Source organism: Biomphalaria glabrata, chromosome 15 (assembly GCF_947242115.1).
Source record: "Biomphalaria glabrata chromosome 15, xgBioGlab47.1, whole genome shotgun sequence".
Classification (NCBI taxonomy): Eukaryota; Metazoa; Mollusca; class Gastropoda; family Planorbidae; genus Biomphalaria; species Biomphalaria glabrata.
The window spans coordinates 1,526,032-1,544,904 of NC_074725.1; the positions used below are offsets into that span (position 1 = coordinate 1,526,032).

The window sequence follows — 18,873 nt, forward strand, 5'->3', positions numbered from 1 at the left end:
GTAATGTCTTCTCTTTTGAAGAAATGTCTGTATTTGATAAGAATAATACAGTAAATACTATTTATGTTTCCTTATTCTAAATTGACCATTTCTAGAAATGCACTAGACTTAATGATTTTAGTTAATTAACAACCTTCATCTACGCAAAGGATAAGTCTAGTCATAATAAAAAAAATATAAAAAATTGTCCCACCTGAGGTCTAACCCTGTTTCCACTGGCACATTAGTTTGTACCATTTGTAATGGTTTTATTCAACAAGAGAAAGTTTTTGATATTGCAAATATTTAGTACATGAACTGAAATGCTTCCCAAAGTTATTCCTGTTGAAAAGTTTTTTGTTTTTTTTTTAATTTTAAAATAAATGTTAAGTTTTAGTTCTAATAATATGAAAATTAAACATTCACATTTTGTCATTGAACAAAAAAAATTTTGTTCACATTTCTATCCATGAACAAAATTGTTAAATAATAGAAATGGTAAAATAACAAACCCAGTTTATGTTAAAGATGAAAAGGTTTGGGTGGTAACTAGCTGACTAAAATAAATTTAGTTAGTGTCAGCAGTTTAAATTTGTCAGCAAATTCTTTAAGCTCCCACGTGTAGACAATAAAACAATTCAACTTGAACAATACAGAAAACTTGATCGCAAAATGTTTGCATTTTGAAAATATTTGTTTAATAAATCAACAGTCCATCCAACAAACCAAAGAATCCATTCAATCAATCAACAGTAAAAATCTAAACGGTTGTAACTTTGCTGAACAAATGGTTTCTTTGATACTCTAAGGCATTTCAACTTCACATTAAAATAATTTCTCGTCCCATGCTTTCACATTGGCCTACCTCTACCAACATAATAAATAAAAATAGAATGAAACACATTATCTTTAATAAAAAACAAATGAGAAGTCAAATGTTCCAGTCAGAGAAAAAGACTTGACTTTGTATTATCAGTTCACCATGTCACTGCTAAAGTGGTATGTTTTTTCTCCAAATGACACACAAAATTTGTACAACATTGACAGACTGCTGGTCACTGAAAACATTTCGAAGCTAGCACTGAATGACAAAAACAATAGAACAATAAAGCTAAGACAACGAAAAATTGTTTGTAAAAATGACACCAACACCTGATATTAAATGTAAAACGCCAGGTCCCAATGGTGAGCTATGAAAACATGCCAAGGGAAAAAAAAGTAAATGGCCATTCCAGATATCGTTGATTACCATGTAACTAAAATACTTTCATGTTCACAAGAGTTCATCCTTTTTGTAATCTATTTCCTTAGAGGTTTCTACAAATATTGAGTAAACACAAGAAATATTTCAATTTAACTGTAGCTTTAAAGGAAAACAAATTAATTTATTACCAAATACTGAGATTTTTTTTTAAAGAAAACAATTTATTGCATTCAGATAAGGATAATTTAGACAGTAAATCATAATTAACTTAATTATTATTTAACTTGTGCAGCTCACAAAAGGGGTCTACATCATCAACAAAAATAAAGATGAAAAAAAAAAAAAAGTCAACAGTTTTGATTAAGTATCAAAATATGAAATTTAAAACCTTAAATAAATAGACAAGGATTTAACCAGTGTTTAAAACAGAATAATCTAAACAAAATCTTTTATCATAATGATCTATTTGAAGTGTTTCAAATAAGCAATCGTAAATCCAAAGCTCTAAACAATGTACCAATGTGGACTAACTAGTTTAGCAAGTTCAAAAGACTTGTCAAAATCTTGTCATTAGAAGCAATTCAATGTCTATATATTCCAAGACAATAATAAACTTTTTTTTTACCTTCAAACCATGTGGAAAAGTGTAAAGAAAATAAACAACTCAATTAATACTTGGATTATTAAAAGAAATAAAAAATGCATGTTGGTGCTGTGAATGATGATTGAATTGACTTGCATTCATGTTACAGAACCATGGTTCATGGATTGATATGGAAACCAGAGATGATCATTTTTTAAAAGCAAAAAAAAAAAGGTCCAAAGCTTTTATTGGACAAAAAAATTTTTTTTTTAAGGAATATCAGCACTTTATAAGATAAGATTATACATCAATATCAATAGTTTTGTAAGACTGTTATATTACCCAATTCAAATGCTGGTTAGAAATAAAAAAAGTTTATTTGTTTGTTGATATAAATATTATAACCAGGAACCACAACCAAATACTTTTTTTTTCCATTATGATTGTACTCAAAATTACTGCCAGAGTGTATACTAAAAAGTGCTGAACATTGGATAGAATAAAAATTTCTAGCTTCTGTATCATTCCATGAGCCATCAATGTGTTTCTGCACAGACTTCACAGTGAACAATTACCCACGACCCTCGTAAAACATGTTAACAAATGACTTAGTTTTTCTCAGAAATAAAACATTCAAATGTAATTCAATTCTAATACATCTATCATTCAACAACTTGTAATGCACTTTATTTTTTCCAGACGTGCATGTTTGTGGTGGTAATGAGCATACATTTATAAATCTCTCATTATATTGTATAAATATTAATTTAAATTCCATCAACTTTTAAGACTATTTGATTTCTAGATGATGTTTTGTTGTCACCAGGAATGGAAGAATTTTCAGTTCATTTTTTTCTCACTGCTGAGGTCCTCTTTGAGTTTCCTGACAACAGGCTGAAACAAGTCGAAGCGGAAAGTGCCATTGTCATCAAAGAAGTTGGCAACACACCTAGAAATGGTTGTACTTCTCTCTGCTTGTGTTTTGCCATCTGTAAACGATACTGTCAGGTGATAGGTGTCGTCATATCTGAGAATGTAAATAAACTGGTTCGTTGGACAATTGCTTTCTCAACAAATGGAACATCAGGTACAGAAGAAAATTTTTTTACATGAAACTTTTTAAAGCAGCCAAAAATAATAGTAAAAGTTAAAGTAAAGTTCCCCTTTCAGACCCTGTGGTCTTGTGTTACATGATGTAAAGATCATCTGTTTCTATGGCCTACGGTTAACGAGGCTGTCATGTGGCCAGCACAACGACCAACCGCCTTTACTTTTCCCCAACTAAAGTCAGGTACCCATCAGAGCTGGGTGGACTCAGAGGCGCTTAAAGATCCCAAAATTAAAAATCCAAGTCTTCACTAGGATTTGAGCCCAGGCCCCCAGTTTGGAAGCCAAACTCTTTACAGCTCAGCCACCATCCTCAATAATAATAAATGTTGATCATTTTTTTCATTTTAATTAAAAAATAAACTACACTTAAAATAAAATAATAAAACTTCTCACAAGGACCATCCAGAGACTAAAACCATTAGCAAATGTTTATTTACCAAACCAGGCCACAACACAAACATAAAAAACAAGACCTCTTAAATCATTTAAATAATAGTGGAAACATGGAGGGAAAAAAAAAGAGTTCCATTAGGCCGAAGCAGAATCATTCTTCCCATTGTCACTCTCATTTATTTGTCTCCGTAGCATTATCAGACCCGAAACGAAGTATGGCTTTCGGATACGAAGAATAAAGAATTAGAGAAGCAAAAAAGATTCAAAGTTAATAGAAACCTAATTACTGAATCAGGCTGTAATCAACTTTTAAAGCTTTAGATTGAGCTAAAAGCCATCATTGTGAATACAGAAAAATGAAAATGAGATTGTGCTCAAATTTAATTATGAAGGACAGTTACAACTAGCATTCATTGACACGACGTGTAGTGGTCTGTGACACTTACTTGCGTAGTGATGACTGTAGTGTCCACTTGTTGTCAGGCTCCATTCTGGCTTTGTCCTGCTCCAGAGCCACAAGAAAGATTCCTCTCTCCACATAGGTTAAATAAAATGTTAATATCCCCATCAGAACAAAGTATCTAGTGCTGGGTTAAGTTGAATAATGAATTGATATACTCAGTGTAATGAAGAGATGCCAGCAAGAATTGAACTTTGTTATACAGCTACCGTCAGCGTAGTTATCTTTGCGACCGTCTCCTTGTGTAGTAATACTTCATTGCCACAAAGACATTGATTAAATACACTAAAAAGCATCTTTTTTTTTTTAACTCAAATACAGCTACCATCATTGGAAGAACTATTTCCGGAAACATGCTTTTCTATAGCATATAAGATCCTTAATAATGTTACAAATTACACTACATTAGCTTTGCTGCACACATTCACAAAATGCATGCAAGGCAATATTGTTTGCACATGTAGATGAGAGGACTTTGACAGTTTTTTTTTGTAGATGCTTTGTATCTAGTCCATGCAGTCTGAGTACTATATAAAAAAAATATTTCTTTACTGGTATTGTAAGAACTTCTCTATGAAACAACTGTGTTTGAAAATCAAAACATGCTTGAATTTTTGAAATGCTTCAAAAGTATGTTTCAATGGTCATTACATGAATGAAAAGGAACTTTCCTTGGGGTCACTAAAAATACTTTAAAAAAGCAACTGAGAGACAGCTGTTGAATCTCTGCTGAAGAACAACCAGGTGAGGAGCAATGCTTTAGAAGGAATGTTCAATAATAAAATAATCTTCAAATACAAAAACAAAATTTAATAAAATACTCTGAAAGACACAAAGATAAAGGCACATTCCTTGTCCCATATGCTAGGACAAATTTGTACAAATACTCCTTCTTCCCTAGTGCTATTAGAGCATGGAATGGGTTGCCTGAGCTAGCCAGGAAAACCAGTGACTTGGCAGAATTTTAGTCATTGGTTAATATGCATGACTAAATGCATGACGCGTAGGACGTAATCATCTTCTTTTTTGAAGTAACGTCTGTATTATATAAGATAAGATAATAAAACTGTACATGAAGCTTCTTGTGTGTCTCACGTTCATGCAGATCTACAAGTAGCTTGCAAGAAGTGGATCTCTATGGCACTATCACACCGGGCTTTTAAATTAGTAATTATTAGTTATATAAAAATGTAAGAATATGTTACTCACTATAAAATCTAGATCTACATTCCCAAGTAAAAGTCAACCTGCTAAAAAAAAAATAGTAATCATCTAAATCTAGGTGCTAATCTGTAAATTTTGTTTTGCTTCTAACAGATTTGGGAAATAAGATGGTATCATTTGTTGATTTTCAGACAAATTTCCATCCCTGACTAAATGTAGCTTTTCTTTTTTTCTTTTCATTTCTACATCATCCCAGAAACTGGACTCAAATATATTATTTATAATCAATAAATTTATATATGTTTAAAAAAAAATGGGATACATAAATAAAAACTATATAAAAAAATCTGCTCAAGGATACGAGATGACACAACATAGTAGCACATTCCTGGACTGTGGAAATGGATATAAGTAGTCCCAGAGAAGAGCAAACATGGCAAAACCTATTGCCACTGTACATAGGAACAGACGGCCGTTCATCAGTTTGTGAGATTCCTTAAAGCCCATAATATCCAATAACACCTGCAAACACAAAACATTTCAAGACATAAATAATATTTCATAACAAATCTGCATATCAATGAATGAAATCAGGAAAGGCTGGCTAGTATATATGATAGGCCAAAATCTTAAGTGAAGTGACTTTTAGGTTTATTTATAAACAGTTTGTTTTTTTCTCAGACTCATTCCCAGTTATTGAAATAAATGTTATCTGTAACCCTTCAAGAGGCTATATATATGCAACATTGAGATCATAGTAAGTTAACATGTTTCTAGGCATCACACATAAATGGGCACCAAAGAGACGAAGTTTCAATGTACATGAAAATGGGCACCAAAGAGACGAAGTTTCAATGTACATGAAAATGGGCACCAAAGAGACGAAGTTTCAATGTACATTAAAATGTGCACCAAAGAGACGAAGTTTCAATGTACATGAAAATGGGCACCAAAGAGACGAAGTTTCAATGTACATGAAAATGGGCACCAAAGAGACGAAGTTTCAATGTACATTAAAATGTGCACCAAAGAGACGAAGTTTCAATGTACATGAAAATGGGCACCAAAGAGACGAAGTTTCAATGTACATGGAAATGTGCACCAAAGAGACGAAATTTCAATGTACATGAAAATGTGCACCAAAGAGACGAAGTTTCAATGTACATGAAAATGGGCACCAAAGAGACAAAGTTTCAATGTACATGAAAATGGGCACCAAAGAGACGCAGTTTCAATGTACATGAAAATGTGCACCAAAGAGACAAGTTTCAATGTACATGAAAATGGGCACCAAAGAGACGAAGTTTCAATGTAATGCAAGGGAGGAAACATTCAAGTTGGAACCACCATCAATACCCACATTGGACCACCATCAATACCCACATTGGACCACCATCAATACCCACATTGGACCATCATCAATACTTATGCAATAGTTAAGGAAATATGCGACCAGCACATGAATTTTCCCTATATCTTGCAGAGTTAATAACTTAGTACAGACCTCTATCAGGACACAAAAATGTAACTTAACAAGTGATTGATTTACAGCCAACCCAGCTTGTCCATATTTTTAGTCGCTATTTATTTCAGTAGAACTGCAACAGAATATAATATATAAAAAGAGACTCGACACAAACGTTTTATTTGGACCAAAAAACACATAGAAGCCAATAGTGAATTGTAAGCAGCTTCACTTTCCCTATTGATGGTGGTGTATTGAAGGAAACATTCTTGACTTTGCTTTCCCTTGACTTTTAATGCAATAAGTGAAACAGATAAATATTTTAATAACACATATATAGACAAATGTTACTTTTTTCTCAGGGTCCAAAACCTACCTTTTTCGCCCCATCATCCAATGCATTTTTTAAGGCTCCAGAATCCCACTTATCAATTTTAACTGGCTTTTCATCTAAGATCTGTAACAAAATAATTCTACAATAAGAATAGTGTCTTAATATATAATGACTTTAGTTCTACAAGAAGCTAGCAAGTGAAGGCAAGAGGCAAATTTCAAATAACTGTTAAAGCCAAAAAGGACTTGTTACAGAAAAATTACTTGATTGGGCATGTTGTTAAAGTTATCACATATTTTCTTTCTAAGAAGATATTTTAAAACTTGTTTTATTCTGTTGTCTAAATCCCCCCACGCCCAGACTTCATTTTTAAACATTATGATGACCTCAATCAAGGCCAATCCCTTTAGAAGATTTAAACACTGAGCTGGGACTTTCCTGTGGGCAGTTTAGACCAATAAATTCAGGATATCTATACAGATTGGTCTCAGCCCAACAGACTAAGCAAACTAAAAATCTGTTGCTATTTCTATATATAAATCTAGTCTGGTTCTTGCTTAGGTGAGGATGGAGTGAACTGCTGGACTATGTGATAAGTAAGGCAAAACTTAGTTGAAAATGACACTGACACTTATAATTTACATACTCAATAATGTGAAAAAGAAAGAAAAAAGAAAAAGAAATAAAAAGAGAGTAGGCTAGACACAACAGCTTTTTTTTTCAAATACTATTTCTTTAAAATCTGGATTCCTGACTTTTCCAACCAAAACAATTTTCATGGACTTTTCATGGTTATGTGCAAACTATCTTCGCTAAATATCTACATCTACGAATAGACAATACTTGACAATAGTCAGAGATTTAACAGCCCAGAAACAGGAACAGCAGACTAATGTAAAATAATGTGAAAGGTGAGGCAAATGCATGACTACCCAGCGCATATAATACAACAAATCAACTAATCATTGGAATACCCACAAGCTGCATTTTGAAAAAATGTATATCTAGATTCTAATTCTAATAATTCTATATTATTAGCAAGACAAGTAAAAATAATATATCTATAATCTATAGTCTATAAAAAATTATTGTTAGGAATCTGAGAAATCTTGTAAATTTTTTAAGAGAATCGCCAGAATTTTTAGGATCTAAGATCTAATTGATTATATTTATATATCTAATTAAAGTGTATAAATTAAAAATTTATTAAAATTAAAGACAAAGTAAATTTTTAAATATATCTAGATCTATATAGCTAGGTGAAATAATAACTAGAAGTGCGGAAAAAAAAAAAAGACTGATGTTTTTTTTTTTACATAGGTCGCACTTTGATATATATTACAATTTTAAATGAAATATATGTGAGAAGTTTTAAAGTTGTGTTATCAATTACTTTAGACAAGGCCTAATTAATGCTTAATGAAGATTTTTCTTTTAAAGTTAATTAAGTTTTTTTTTACTTATAATGAAAATATCAATTTTTTTTTCACCAATACAGAAGTTAGGATCAACCTAGTGGAGAGAATGCTATCAAGGTGTTATTTTACATTATATTTATAAATATTATAAAGCTGAAGAAGTTTCTGTCAAACTAAAAAAAAAGGATAGAAGTCAATTTTCAAACAATTTAATTAGCTGTGAATCAATGTTAGCTGCATGTTCCAAATTTCAACTATTATGGTTATAAAGTTATGATGAGATAAAGACGAAAATTCATTTTTTTTATCACAGTTTTTTGGACATTTTCTATAGTCCATTTTTCTACACATAAAACAGCATAACTTTGCTCCTATATAACATAGAAAGATAAATTTGGTATCATTGTAAACCTCTCAGCAAATTATTTATTTAAATTTTGTTGTCAAAGTTGAAAGTTACTGTTAGGTTAAAATGCCACAAAAGAAAAATCATAACTTTCTAATTTAGGCACCATTGGAAGGTTCTGATAAAGTTGATAAAGTATTTTAATGATGTACTACCGAAAAATTGTTTTTTCAAAGATACATTTTTTATTTCACATCCCTAATGTCACTAATGATTAGCCTATAAGTATAATAATCTATAATTAATTATATAAATATATTAATATTATATTTATATAGACTAGGACGCTAAATTAAAATATATTTATAAAAAATAGATCTAGATTATTCTAGATCTATAATCTATGCATTCAAGTAGCATTTATTCAAATGAAATAATATGAAATATCTTAATTTTTAATCTTAATTTTTTTTATAATAAAAATAATACTAATTAATTAAATTAATACTAGATCTAATATTAGATAATTAAATTAGTAATATAAATTATTAAAGACTAATAATTAAATAAATACACAGTAACAGTACACAGTGACAGTACAGTCAGACGTAACTTCAAAAAAGAAGATAATTACGTCCTACGCGTCGTGCATTTAGTCATGCATATTAACCAATGACTTAAATATGAAGACCAGTACAATAATATTAATAAGATAAAGTAAAGTGAAAAAGCACTAATAAAAATTAAAATAGCAAAATATTGGATAAACATCTTTCAAAACATACATCTTTGGACGGGGCCATTTTAACAGGAAGTACACGTAGCTAGATCTAGACAATCGTTAAAAAATGAAGATGAATCTATGAAACGGGACAAACGCAAAATAAATTTTAAAAAAATCATTTGCTTATCTATCTAGATCTATATCAGATTTAAATTTATTGTTTTTGGTAATATTTAAAGCTTGATCCTATAATCTAGAGTATTATTAACAAATTATATTACTATTGTTAGATGAAGATTTTGTTCTACTGAAAAGGCCAGTTGTTCATTTTTATTTTCCCTGGTATTTAGCCTTAGCTCTGCTATGGCGTCTATGGCGATGTAAACAAATATTTTTACTTCAAAGTGATCCGGATCTTAACCGTTTTGTGTGGTAATTTACATCTATATCTAAGTTATTCTCAATTTTATCGGTCTAAATCAACTGAAACTTTAACTTTGCTAGTACTAGATCTAGATTCTAGTATATAGTTTATCATAATTCCAAAAGGGGTAGAACTTCAAGAAGTAGACTACTCACTTAACTAACTAAACTTGATCACTTGTCTTGTGAGTGTGACTTGTCACTAGTGAGTAGTACTCAGTACTAGAGTCACTAGTAGTACTAAGTAGTAGAAGTAGAAGACCTAAGATTTAATTAACTAATTTAAGATTAGTAAGAAGAGTGGATCGAGAGTCAGTCATGGGTCATTGGGTGAATATTTATATTATAAATAGAACATAGAATCGTAATAATCTTATCTAGATCTAGTACTTTAGTCGGTAATTTCCACTTTTAGCTGTCATATTTACATCTCTAGGCAGTAGTTAAATAGTACTAATACTTACTAATAGTATGACCATGCATGATGATGATGGCTTCATTTTTTTCTTTCTTTTTCAGAGTATTTTACTAAATTTTGTTTTTGTATTTGCAGATTATGGTTCAGTGTTTTATGTATAATTGCTACTTTACTTTTGCGTCTTCTGTCCTGAAGGCTTTCTCTTGCACCAAACAGGGCTAGAAGATTAGAGTAATAGTCAATGAATAGTGTAACCATGGTTGCACTTGTTTCTTTATATGCTGCATTCAAGTCATTTTTTTGCTTGAATGCCTATTTATTATCCCAGTGAGTGCGGCATCCATTTTACATGTAAATAAATAGCTAGGCTGCATGTGCATTTGGTTTTATTCCTTTGGATTTTTTTGTTATCTAGACCTAGATCTTTCTAGCATCTTGATTATCCTTTATCACTGTCTTTACCAACAATGTCGCTAGTGGAGTTGAAGTTTGTATGCATTGCAGTTTGAACTGTCCCATCTAGTACTGCTTCTACTAGATTTAGATGGATATCTAGATCTACATTTTGTTTTGTCATTTAATATTTGTTTCAGACCTTTGGCAACCGATTGAGACAGTATAGGATTTTGTGATGCATAAGTTATAAGTTTGCCTCTTTGTACAAATGCAAATTTTCCTTTAATAGTAGATTAGAGTAAGAAAAATCCTCAGAAAAATTTATGGTGCCATACATGAGGAAACCGGATGGAGGACTCATACCAACCAAGAAATTTACCAGCTCTATGAAGACCACTCCATAGCAACCGAAATAAAAAGGAACCTATTACGTTGGGCAGGTCACATTAAAAGAATGTCAGAGAACAGAGGAGCAAAGATTGTTCACCAGTAAAAACCAATTGGCAGGCCACGAGCACAGTGACTTGATGATGTGGGGGCAGATCAAACAGCATGGAGACGTGAAGCCCAAGATAGATCAGAATGGAAAGATGAGCTAGAGCAGGCCAGGGTTCTGCATGGGCTGTAGTGCCACCTGGATGGAGTAATAGTATATTTAGATGCATTATTTGTTAAATTATAAAGTTAGCAACTAATTTTTTTATTTCTTTTTTTTCTCAGATAACTTATTCTGGTGTTCAGCGGTCATCAGTAACCAACCATCACAATGAGCATGAGTGAACAGATGAGGTTTATTGTTCAGGAATTGAACAAGGAACCTTTTAGCAAATCCTACAACTTGATTTCCTTTGACTCTCTTGAGCCCCTTCAGCTGCTGCAGGTCTTAAATGATGTGTTGGCAATCATTGATCCTAAGGTAAAACTTTTTTTTTCTTTTTACTTTAATGCCTCCGTCTGGAAGCCAGTTGAATTCTGGGTAAATTCTTTTTGAAAATCTGCTAACAATTAACAATTAAGTTAGTTGAAACCTAATTTGAAAAAAACATTTTTCAATATTTTTTTTTTTTTTTTGCTGTTGGTAGCTTTTTATTTAATGCTATAAATACAAGATATTATGTGATATTTTGGTAATGAATGAAAATGGTTTGTTGTTTTGATTTTTACAATTTACTTAACTACTTAATCCAGTCGCCCCAGCTAGGTTATGATCTGCACAGGTTATGTCCTTTCTAGCATATTTCATATCCACCTTTTAACAAGTTTCTGATGCTCCTTCAGAAATGAAGATGGTTTCATCATATACCAGACCTTCTTCAGGAGGGCAGTGGGCTGGATGTGAACTCGGGACCATTGGGAGAAAAGTCCAAAGCACGTACCACATAATCGGGTAACCTATTGTTCCAAGTGTTAAGTTTATGGTGTCTTCTTCCAGTTTTTCTCACTCAGGTAGTGTTTATTGACTTTTGTTCCCTTTATGGCTGCTACCTCAGTGTTTGCCTACTTTTGTTGGCTAGCAGTTTGTGGATGCTACATCAGTGTTTGCCTACTTTTGTTTGTTAGAAGTTTATGGATACTACCTCAGTGTTTGCCTACTTTTGTTGGCTAGCAGTTTGTGGATGCTACCTCAGTGTTTGCCTACTTTTGTTGGTTAGAAGTTTATGGATACTACCTCAGTGTTTGCCTACTTTTGTTGGTTAGAAGTTTATGGATACTACCTCAGTGTTTGCCTACTTTTGTTGGTTACAAGTTTATGGATACTACCTCAGTGTTTGCCTACTTTTGTTGGCTAGCAGTTTGTGGATGCTACATCAGTGTTTGCCTACTTTTGTTTGTTAGAAGTTTATGGATACTACCTCAGTGTTTGCCTACTTTTGTTGGCTAGCAGTTTGTGGATGCTACCTCAGTGTTTGCCTACTTTTGTTGGTTAGAAGTTTATGGATACTACCTCAGTGTTTGCCTACTTTTGTTGGTTAGAAGTTTATGGATACTACCTCAGTGTTTGCCTACTTTTGTTGGTTAGAAGTTTATGGATACTACCTCAGTGTTTGCCTACTTTTGTTGGTTAGAAGTTTATGGATACTACCTCAGTGTTTGCCTACTTTTGTTGGTTAGACGTTTATGGATACTACCTCAATGTTTGCCTACTTTTGTTGGCTAGCAGTTTGTGGATGCTACCTCAGTACTTGTCTAGTTTTGTCAGTTAGCAGTTTATGGATACTACCTCAGTGTTTGCCTACTTTTGTTGGCTAGCAGTTTGTGGATGCTACCTCAGTGTTTGCCTACTTTTGTTGGTTAGAAGTTTATGGATACTACCTCAGTGTTTGCCTACTTTTGTTGGCTAGCCGTTTGTGGAAGCTACCTCAGTACTTGTCTAGTTTTGTCAGTTAGCAGTTTGTGAATGCTACCTCAGTACTTGCCTAGTTTTGTCAGTTAGCAGTTTATGGATGCTACCTCAGTACTTGCCTACTTTTGGTGGTTAGCAGTTTATGGATGCTACCTCAGTACTTGCCTACTTTTGGTGGTTAGCAGTTTGTGAATGCTACCTCAGTACTTGCCTACTTTTGGTGGTTAGCAGTTTGTGAATGCTACCTCAGTACTTGCCTAGTTTTGGTGGTTAGCAGTTTGTGAATGCTACCTCAGTACTTGCCTAGTTTTGTCAGTTAGCAGTTTATGGATGCTACCTCAGTACTTGCCTACTTTTGGTGGTTAGCAGTTTGTGAATGCTACCTCAGTACTTGCCTAGTTTTGGTGGTTAGCAGTTTGTGAATGCTACCTCAGTACTTGCCTAGTTTTGTCAGTTAGCAGTTTATGGATGCTACCTCAGTACTTGCCTACTTTTGGTGGTTAGCAGTTTGTGAATGCTACCTCAGTACTTGCCTAGTTTTGGTGGTTAGCAGTTTGTGAATGCTACCTCAGTACTTGCCTAGTTTTGTCAGTTAGCAGTTTATGGATGCTACCTCAGTACTTGCCTACTTTTGGTGGTTAGCAGTTTGTGCCCATTGTGTCCATAAGTTTGTTGTTTGATTTGTTCAGACATGCAGTTGACCACATAGCCAATGTTGTTTTTTTTGTTTTTTTTTTTAATTTGTAAATTTTTTTTCTAGCAAAAAATGGATCTCCGAGAAGAAGCCCCTGATCAGACAGCTGTAAGAATCTTTCAGATTTTGAGAGTTCTAAAGTATAAACCTCCTGACCATGTCAATATGTAAGTTACTCATGTTCTTTGTGTTAGTAGAGTATGTATATTTCTCTTATGAGATACTCAGGCTTTGTCTGTTTAATAGAACTTACCATCTAATTTTTTTTTTGTAAATTTATTGGACAATAACAGTTTTGCTTTAGGGTTGCATGGTTAGGAAGCTATTGAATCCGAAAATGTTTTCTATGCAACAGAGTTTTGAATGGGTTTTAACAGAACCTTAGATATAAAACATTAAATGTCTTTTGCATACTATATCACTGGTGCTAAATTTTAATGTTTCATTAGATTTGTTTCTTTGTTACAAATCACTGGCTTTTTTATATTTTTGAGGTACTTATAGTAATATTTTAATATTTTGCAGGAGTCAATTCAGAGCTGGTATAGTCCAGGGAGAGAAACCAATTATCTTTCCTATTCTAGAATGGCTACTTCAGAAAGTTCCAGAACTTCAAAAAAGAGCTTATCTGGCTAAATTTCTTGTTAAAATTGACATCCCGGCTGAAATCATGCAAGATGAGGAGGTCAATGCAATCTATGTCCAGGTATTATTGCGCTCAAGCTAGTACTCTTTCTCTGCTGGATTGACATTGGTTCAGAAATCCAACCAAGGTCCTTTTAGTCGTCATTCAACAGCTGAAGAATTTTTATGCATGTTTTATTGTTTATATATCTATACTTTTCTTGAGTTCTAAATTTGTTTAAAAAAAGGTATTAGATATTTTTTTACAGATATGTTGATGTTTTTGTCTGTGTCATTTAACATTGAGTTCTTCCTCTGAATGATGTCATGAGCTATTTTTACTTTTAGTATGAGGAGCTCATGGAACAGTTTAAAGAGATGCATAAGCAGTCAGAGCAGTTGAAAAACTCAGGATTCAATACAGCAGAAATTAGAAAGGACATAACTAATATGGAAGAAGAGAAAGAACAGCTTATAAAAAGGATCGAAAGGCTCAGGAGAAAGGTTAGACACAGTCTCTTCTTGCTTTGTTCAGAACAGCAGATAGGAATGATTGCAAAACTTATAGCTGCCAGTTAGCAAAGCTAATTAGCTAAACATTAGTAGCTATATGATATTGATAGTTGACGATGTTACCGTAACGTGTAGTAAAGATAGACAATAATAAATCATTCATTATATGTATATTTAGACACGACATGGCCTAAATTGTGCAGATGTGCCATAAAATCTAAAATTTAAATGTATTTATATTTAGTCAGCAGGAATTGTAGTAAATTATTTCAAGTTTTATTAACTACAAATACACTTGAGTTTTCGGGTAGAAGATACTTAAAAGCTGTAGACTATGAACATTTTTCCTTTCTAATTTTTTTTTTTTTTTTTCATTTTCTTTGATCCTTATTTTCAAGAGATTTTTGGCCTTAAACATTTTGCTTGCTAAGTTTCTTTTGAAAAGAAACAAAATTAAACATGCTCTTTCAGCTATAATTATATTTTTGAAAAGTTTTTAGGAACTATAATTATGTCCAATTTCACACTTGTTTGAAGTTTGTCTCTGATACTTGATCATTAACAAAACCAATTACTAAACCTCTAAGTATATTTGAGTTTTTTTTGTTCAATAGGTGGAGTCGCATCCTAATTCTCAGAAGATGATGGCGGTAGCCAAAAATTTACGAGTGGAACGAGACAGGGAGAAGAGATTGGCAGCCCAGAAACAGGAACAGCAGACTAACGTAAGTATATGTGAGACCAATTGAGTGGACATGCATATACAGTGGAACCCCTTTGAGGAGTGACTCATTGAATGTTAAAGTCAAGAAAAAAAGGTTTTTGTTAAATAATTTTGATTTTTTTTCTTAACTTAAAAAAAAGAAAGAAATATAAGATAAGCTGGTAATTCTGTCCCTGTGACTTAACTACACTCAATTGATTCTATAAGCCTTTTCTAAAATCTTGAGTATCAAAATGAATTTTGTGTAGTTAAAAATGTTACAATTTCACCTTCGCCTGTCCCTTAGTCTTCCGGACCATTGCTATGCCACACAGTATCTGACATTGTCTTTCTCCATTTCTCTCTTTAGCCAGGATTTGAGTTCTTCTATGGCTTCCTCTGTCACTTTTTTGGCTTGATTCATTCCAAAAGCTTTTATTTCTGTCTACATGTAGCCTATTAAGATAGGATTTTGAGATTAATTCAAAACTATGTATTTCTAAAAATTAAATTAGTCAGAAGTCTCTAATATCTAGATTTTTAAATGTCCTCACTATGTTGCATGACATTGTATTGTGATAGTAAATGTATTTGTTTTGAGTGGCTGGTAGTGAAGTGTGTGTGCCTGTGTATGAAATGACCAGTGGACCTTCATTGTACATGGGTGAGTGAACAGCAAAGAAAGTGTGTAAGTCAGGACTGTGTGTAAAAGTGGGTCAGATTCAGAACAAGATTTCTATGTGTGTAAAAGTGGGTCAGATTCAGAACAAGATTTCTATGTGTGTAAAAGTGGGTCAGATTCAGAACAAGATTCTGGAGTAAAGAAGACGAATAGAAGAGAAATAAAATCAATCTGTTCATTGAGACTCTTGTTTTAGTGTGTCTGTTACAGTGACCCTTCTTTGCTACAGTTTTCATTTTTTAAATCACATTTTAAATACTTCATAATGTTAATTATCTTTTTTTTTACTGTCCTCCACATCTCTATGCAATGCCATTTTTTTGTAACTAGTTGAAACTTTGTTGTCTTAACTGTCACTTAACTAGGTTCATTTTTTAAAATACATTTTTGTTCAGATAACTCATTTAGACCAGAGAATAAAAAGACTCGAAGCTCAACTGAGAGACATGAGACAGGCCAGTGTCGGAGCCACTCCAAGTAGTAAGTGCTAGAGCTAACTCTGTTGACATAAGCTCATGACTTGCTTGCTATTAGAACTTTTTTTTTCTTTATAATATTTTTTAATCTCCTTATTGTTGACAATTGTTTTTCAAGAAATAAATTGCCAAAAACCTTTCATTAGATACACACGTTTTAACATGCTTGCCCTTTCATTTCCGTTTGTTTTACTAGCCTCCGGTGATTTGTTTCCTTTTTAATAAAAATAAAAACTTTTGGCTCTTGTAAATTGAAGCTCCGTCTTCCTCTTATTATACATAGGCCAGTGATGATGCATATGAACCTTGCTAAGTCACTACCCTTTCATAAACTGTACCTGCATATCATATTTGCTTTTAGCTATGATTCAAAAATTGGAAGAAGAATCCAGAACTAACAGCTTCATAGTGAAAGAGCAGCTGCCGAAGGACATTGCTCAGAGGAAGAAGATGATTCAGAATCTTCAGAAAGTTGTCTCAGTGCCAGCCATGGGGCACTCGGACTTGGAGGAGCTTAATGCTAAGGTACTTTGAACTTTTACATTTACATTTATACAATGTACGCAATAAGGAGATGAGCTGTCATCACTCAAGTTAATTTGAATATAGATCCTCTAAGCTGGAATGTATGCCTAATAGTTATATAAGCTCTTCCTTCACGATCAAAGATGAGCACAATCTTATTTCCTATGAACGTATAGCTGTGAAGTTCAGTCTTAAATTTCAAAAGTCAATCACACCCAAGGCACATGGAGATTGGGTCTGTTGCAATACAGTCTGCTTTTGCTGATCATTATCCCTTTTGCCTTGTAGCCTGAAACACCTACACTAAAGGCTGCAGGTCATAAGGAGCAATCATGGGCTATCATGGGTGTTTATTCTACACTCCTTAAGGGGTCTCTTAAGAGATACAAAGATTTATTAGATTTTGCTAGTGTGAATTCAATTCCTTTATATATTTATTAGGAAATGTACAAGTTTCATCTCTTTGTAGTATCTCTTTATGCGCCCTGCTTTGGTTGAATATTTTGACATAGTAGGAATAGTTGTATGGAAGGGATAAAACAGCAGGAGGAAAAAATTTAAGATGCTGTGTTTGGCAATCACCTTTATTTGTAGTACAGTTTTTAGTAGAGAACTTTCAAGAACTATTTGAAGGACACTAATTTTTTTATTTAGTTGGATGTTGTGATGAGTCAGATTCAACTAAAACCAATCACCACATTTTGTAGTATTGACATTTGGATAACATTCACCACAATTACCAATTTGATAATTTTGAGAAGATTGTTATGCAGTCCTGGGATTCTTTTCTTGTTTTTGTCTTGCATATCTTTCATTCTTTGGCAAGCTCAGTGGCAGAAGGTTTCCTTCCGCACTGCCTTTTAGTGCTCAGAAAACACACCTCAGCTTGCCTACATGGAGATTCAAACTTGAACCTGCTTGTTAGGTACTGAAAGGGCTGATGCATCTCTGACACTGATCCCATTTCTAATTAATATTCAATGCATTATCATAAAAAATGAAAGAGAAATCTTCTTTCTTTTTTCTTCAGTCTCATTTTTATGTCGGAGGGATCAGATCAGTAATGCTATATCTGAGATGAACCAATTAGTGGTTTCCAGATGAGCCACTTCAGATCAGTAATGCTATATCTGAGATGAACCAATTAGTGGTTTCCAGATGAGCCACTTCAGATCAGTAATGCTATATCTGAGATGAACCAATTAGTGGTTTCCAGATGAGCCACTTCAGATCAGTAATGCTATATCTGAGATGAACCAATTAGTGGTTTCCAGATCAGCCACTTCAGATCAGTAATGCTATATCTGAGATGAACCAATTAGTGGTTTCCAGATCAGCCACTTTAGATCAGTAATCCTATATCTGAGATGAACCAAGCAGTGGTTTCCAGATCAGTCACTTTAGATCAGTAATGCTATATCTGAGATGAACCAAGCAGTGGTTTCCAGATCAGCCACTTTAGATCAGTAATGCTATATCTGAGATGAACCAAGCAGTGGTTTCCAGATCAGGCAATTCTTCATATAGTTTAACCTCTAGAGAAATCTTCATTTTTTTTTTATCACATTGTATTGGTATCAGTTGCATATTATATTTGAAGATTGTTGAGTTAAATTCACTTTTATTTGTATATTTTCTTTACAGACAGAAAGATGAAATCATAAGATTTGTTCAACTAGGATTCAAATGTATTTTATTAATTCACTGATTCACAAATGATTATAACATTTTTTTTTCTTTGACTTAAGATCACTGAGCTGAACGCAGAAGTAAATCAACTCATTGAGAAGAGAATGAAGAGTGGTGACCCAGCTGATGATAAACTGTCACTATTTAGGCAACAGGTCAGTCAGTCTCAACTTCTGACTCTCTGATCTATTTTTCCTGTATAAACT

General features: G+C 33.1%; 2 protein-coding genes across 2 annotated transcripts in view; one reads left to right on the top strand and one right to left on the bottom strand.

The window, feature by feature from the left end:
* Positions 1-654: 654 nt before the first annotated feature.
* Positions 655-9,305, bottom strand: LOC106062374 (signal peptidase complex subunit 2-like). Its single transcript, XM_056012122.1, has 5 exons — positions 9,242-9,305; positions 6,735-6,815; positions 5,255-5,415; positions 3,716-3,850; positions 655-2,793 (listed from the first exon to the last, which is right to left on the bottom strand). Exons 1-5 carry the CDS (start codon positions 9,257-9,259, stop codon positions 2,607-2,609), a joined length of 582 nt encoding a protein of 193 aa, XP_055868097.1. The 5' UTR covers positions 9,260-9,305; the 3' UTR covers positions 655-2,606.
* Positions 9,306-9,490: 185 nt separating this feature from the next.
* LOC106050161 (intraflagellar transport protein 81 homolog) overlaps positions 9,491-18,873 on the top strand; it is a 32,961-nt gene continuing 23,578 nt past the window's right edge. Inside the window, exons 1-9 of the mRNA XM_056012766.1 lie at positions 9,491-9,612; positions 11,138-11,333; positions 13,522-13,622; positions 13,981-14,161; positions 14,428-14,583; positions 15,207-15,317; positions 16,373-16,457; positions 16,815-16,978; positions 18,727-18,822. Coding sequence (XP_055868741.1) covers positions 11,184-11,333; positions 13,522-13,622; positions 13,981-14,161; positions 14,428-14,583; positions 15,207-15,317; positions 16,373-16,457; positions 16,815-16,978; positions 18,727-18,822 — 1,044 coding nt within the window. The 5' untranslated portion in view covers positions 9,491-9,612; positions 11,138-11,183. The remainder of the gene's footprint in view (positions 9,613-11,137; positions 11,334-13,521; positions 13,623-13,980; positions 14,162-14,427; positions 14,584-15,206; positions 15,318-16,372; positions 16,458-16,814; positions 16,979-18,726; positions 18,823-18,873) is intronic.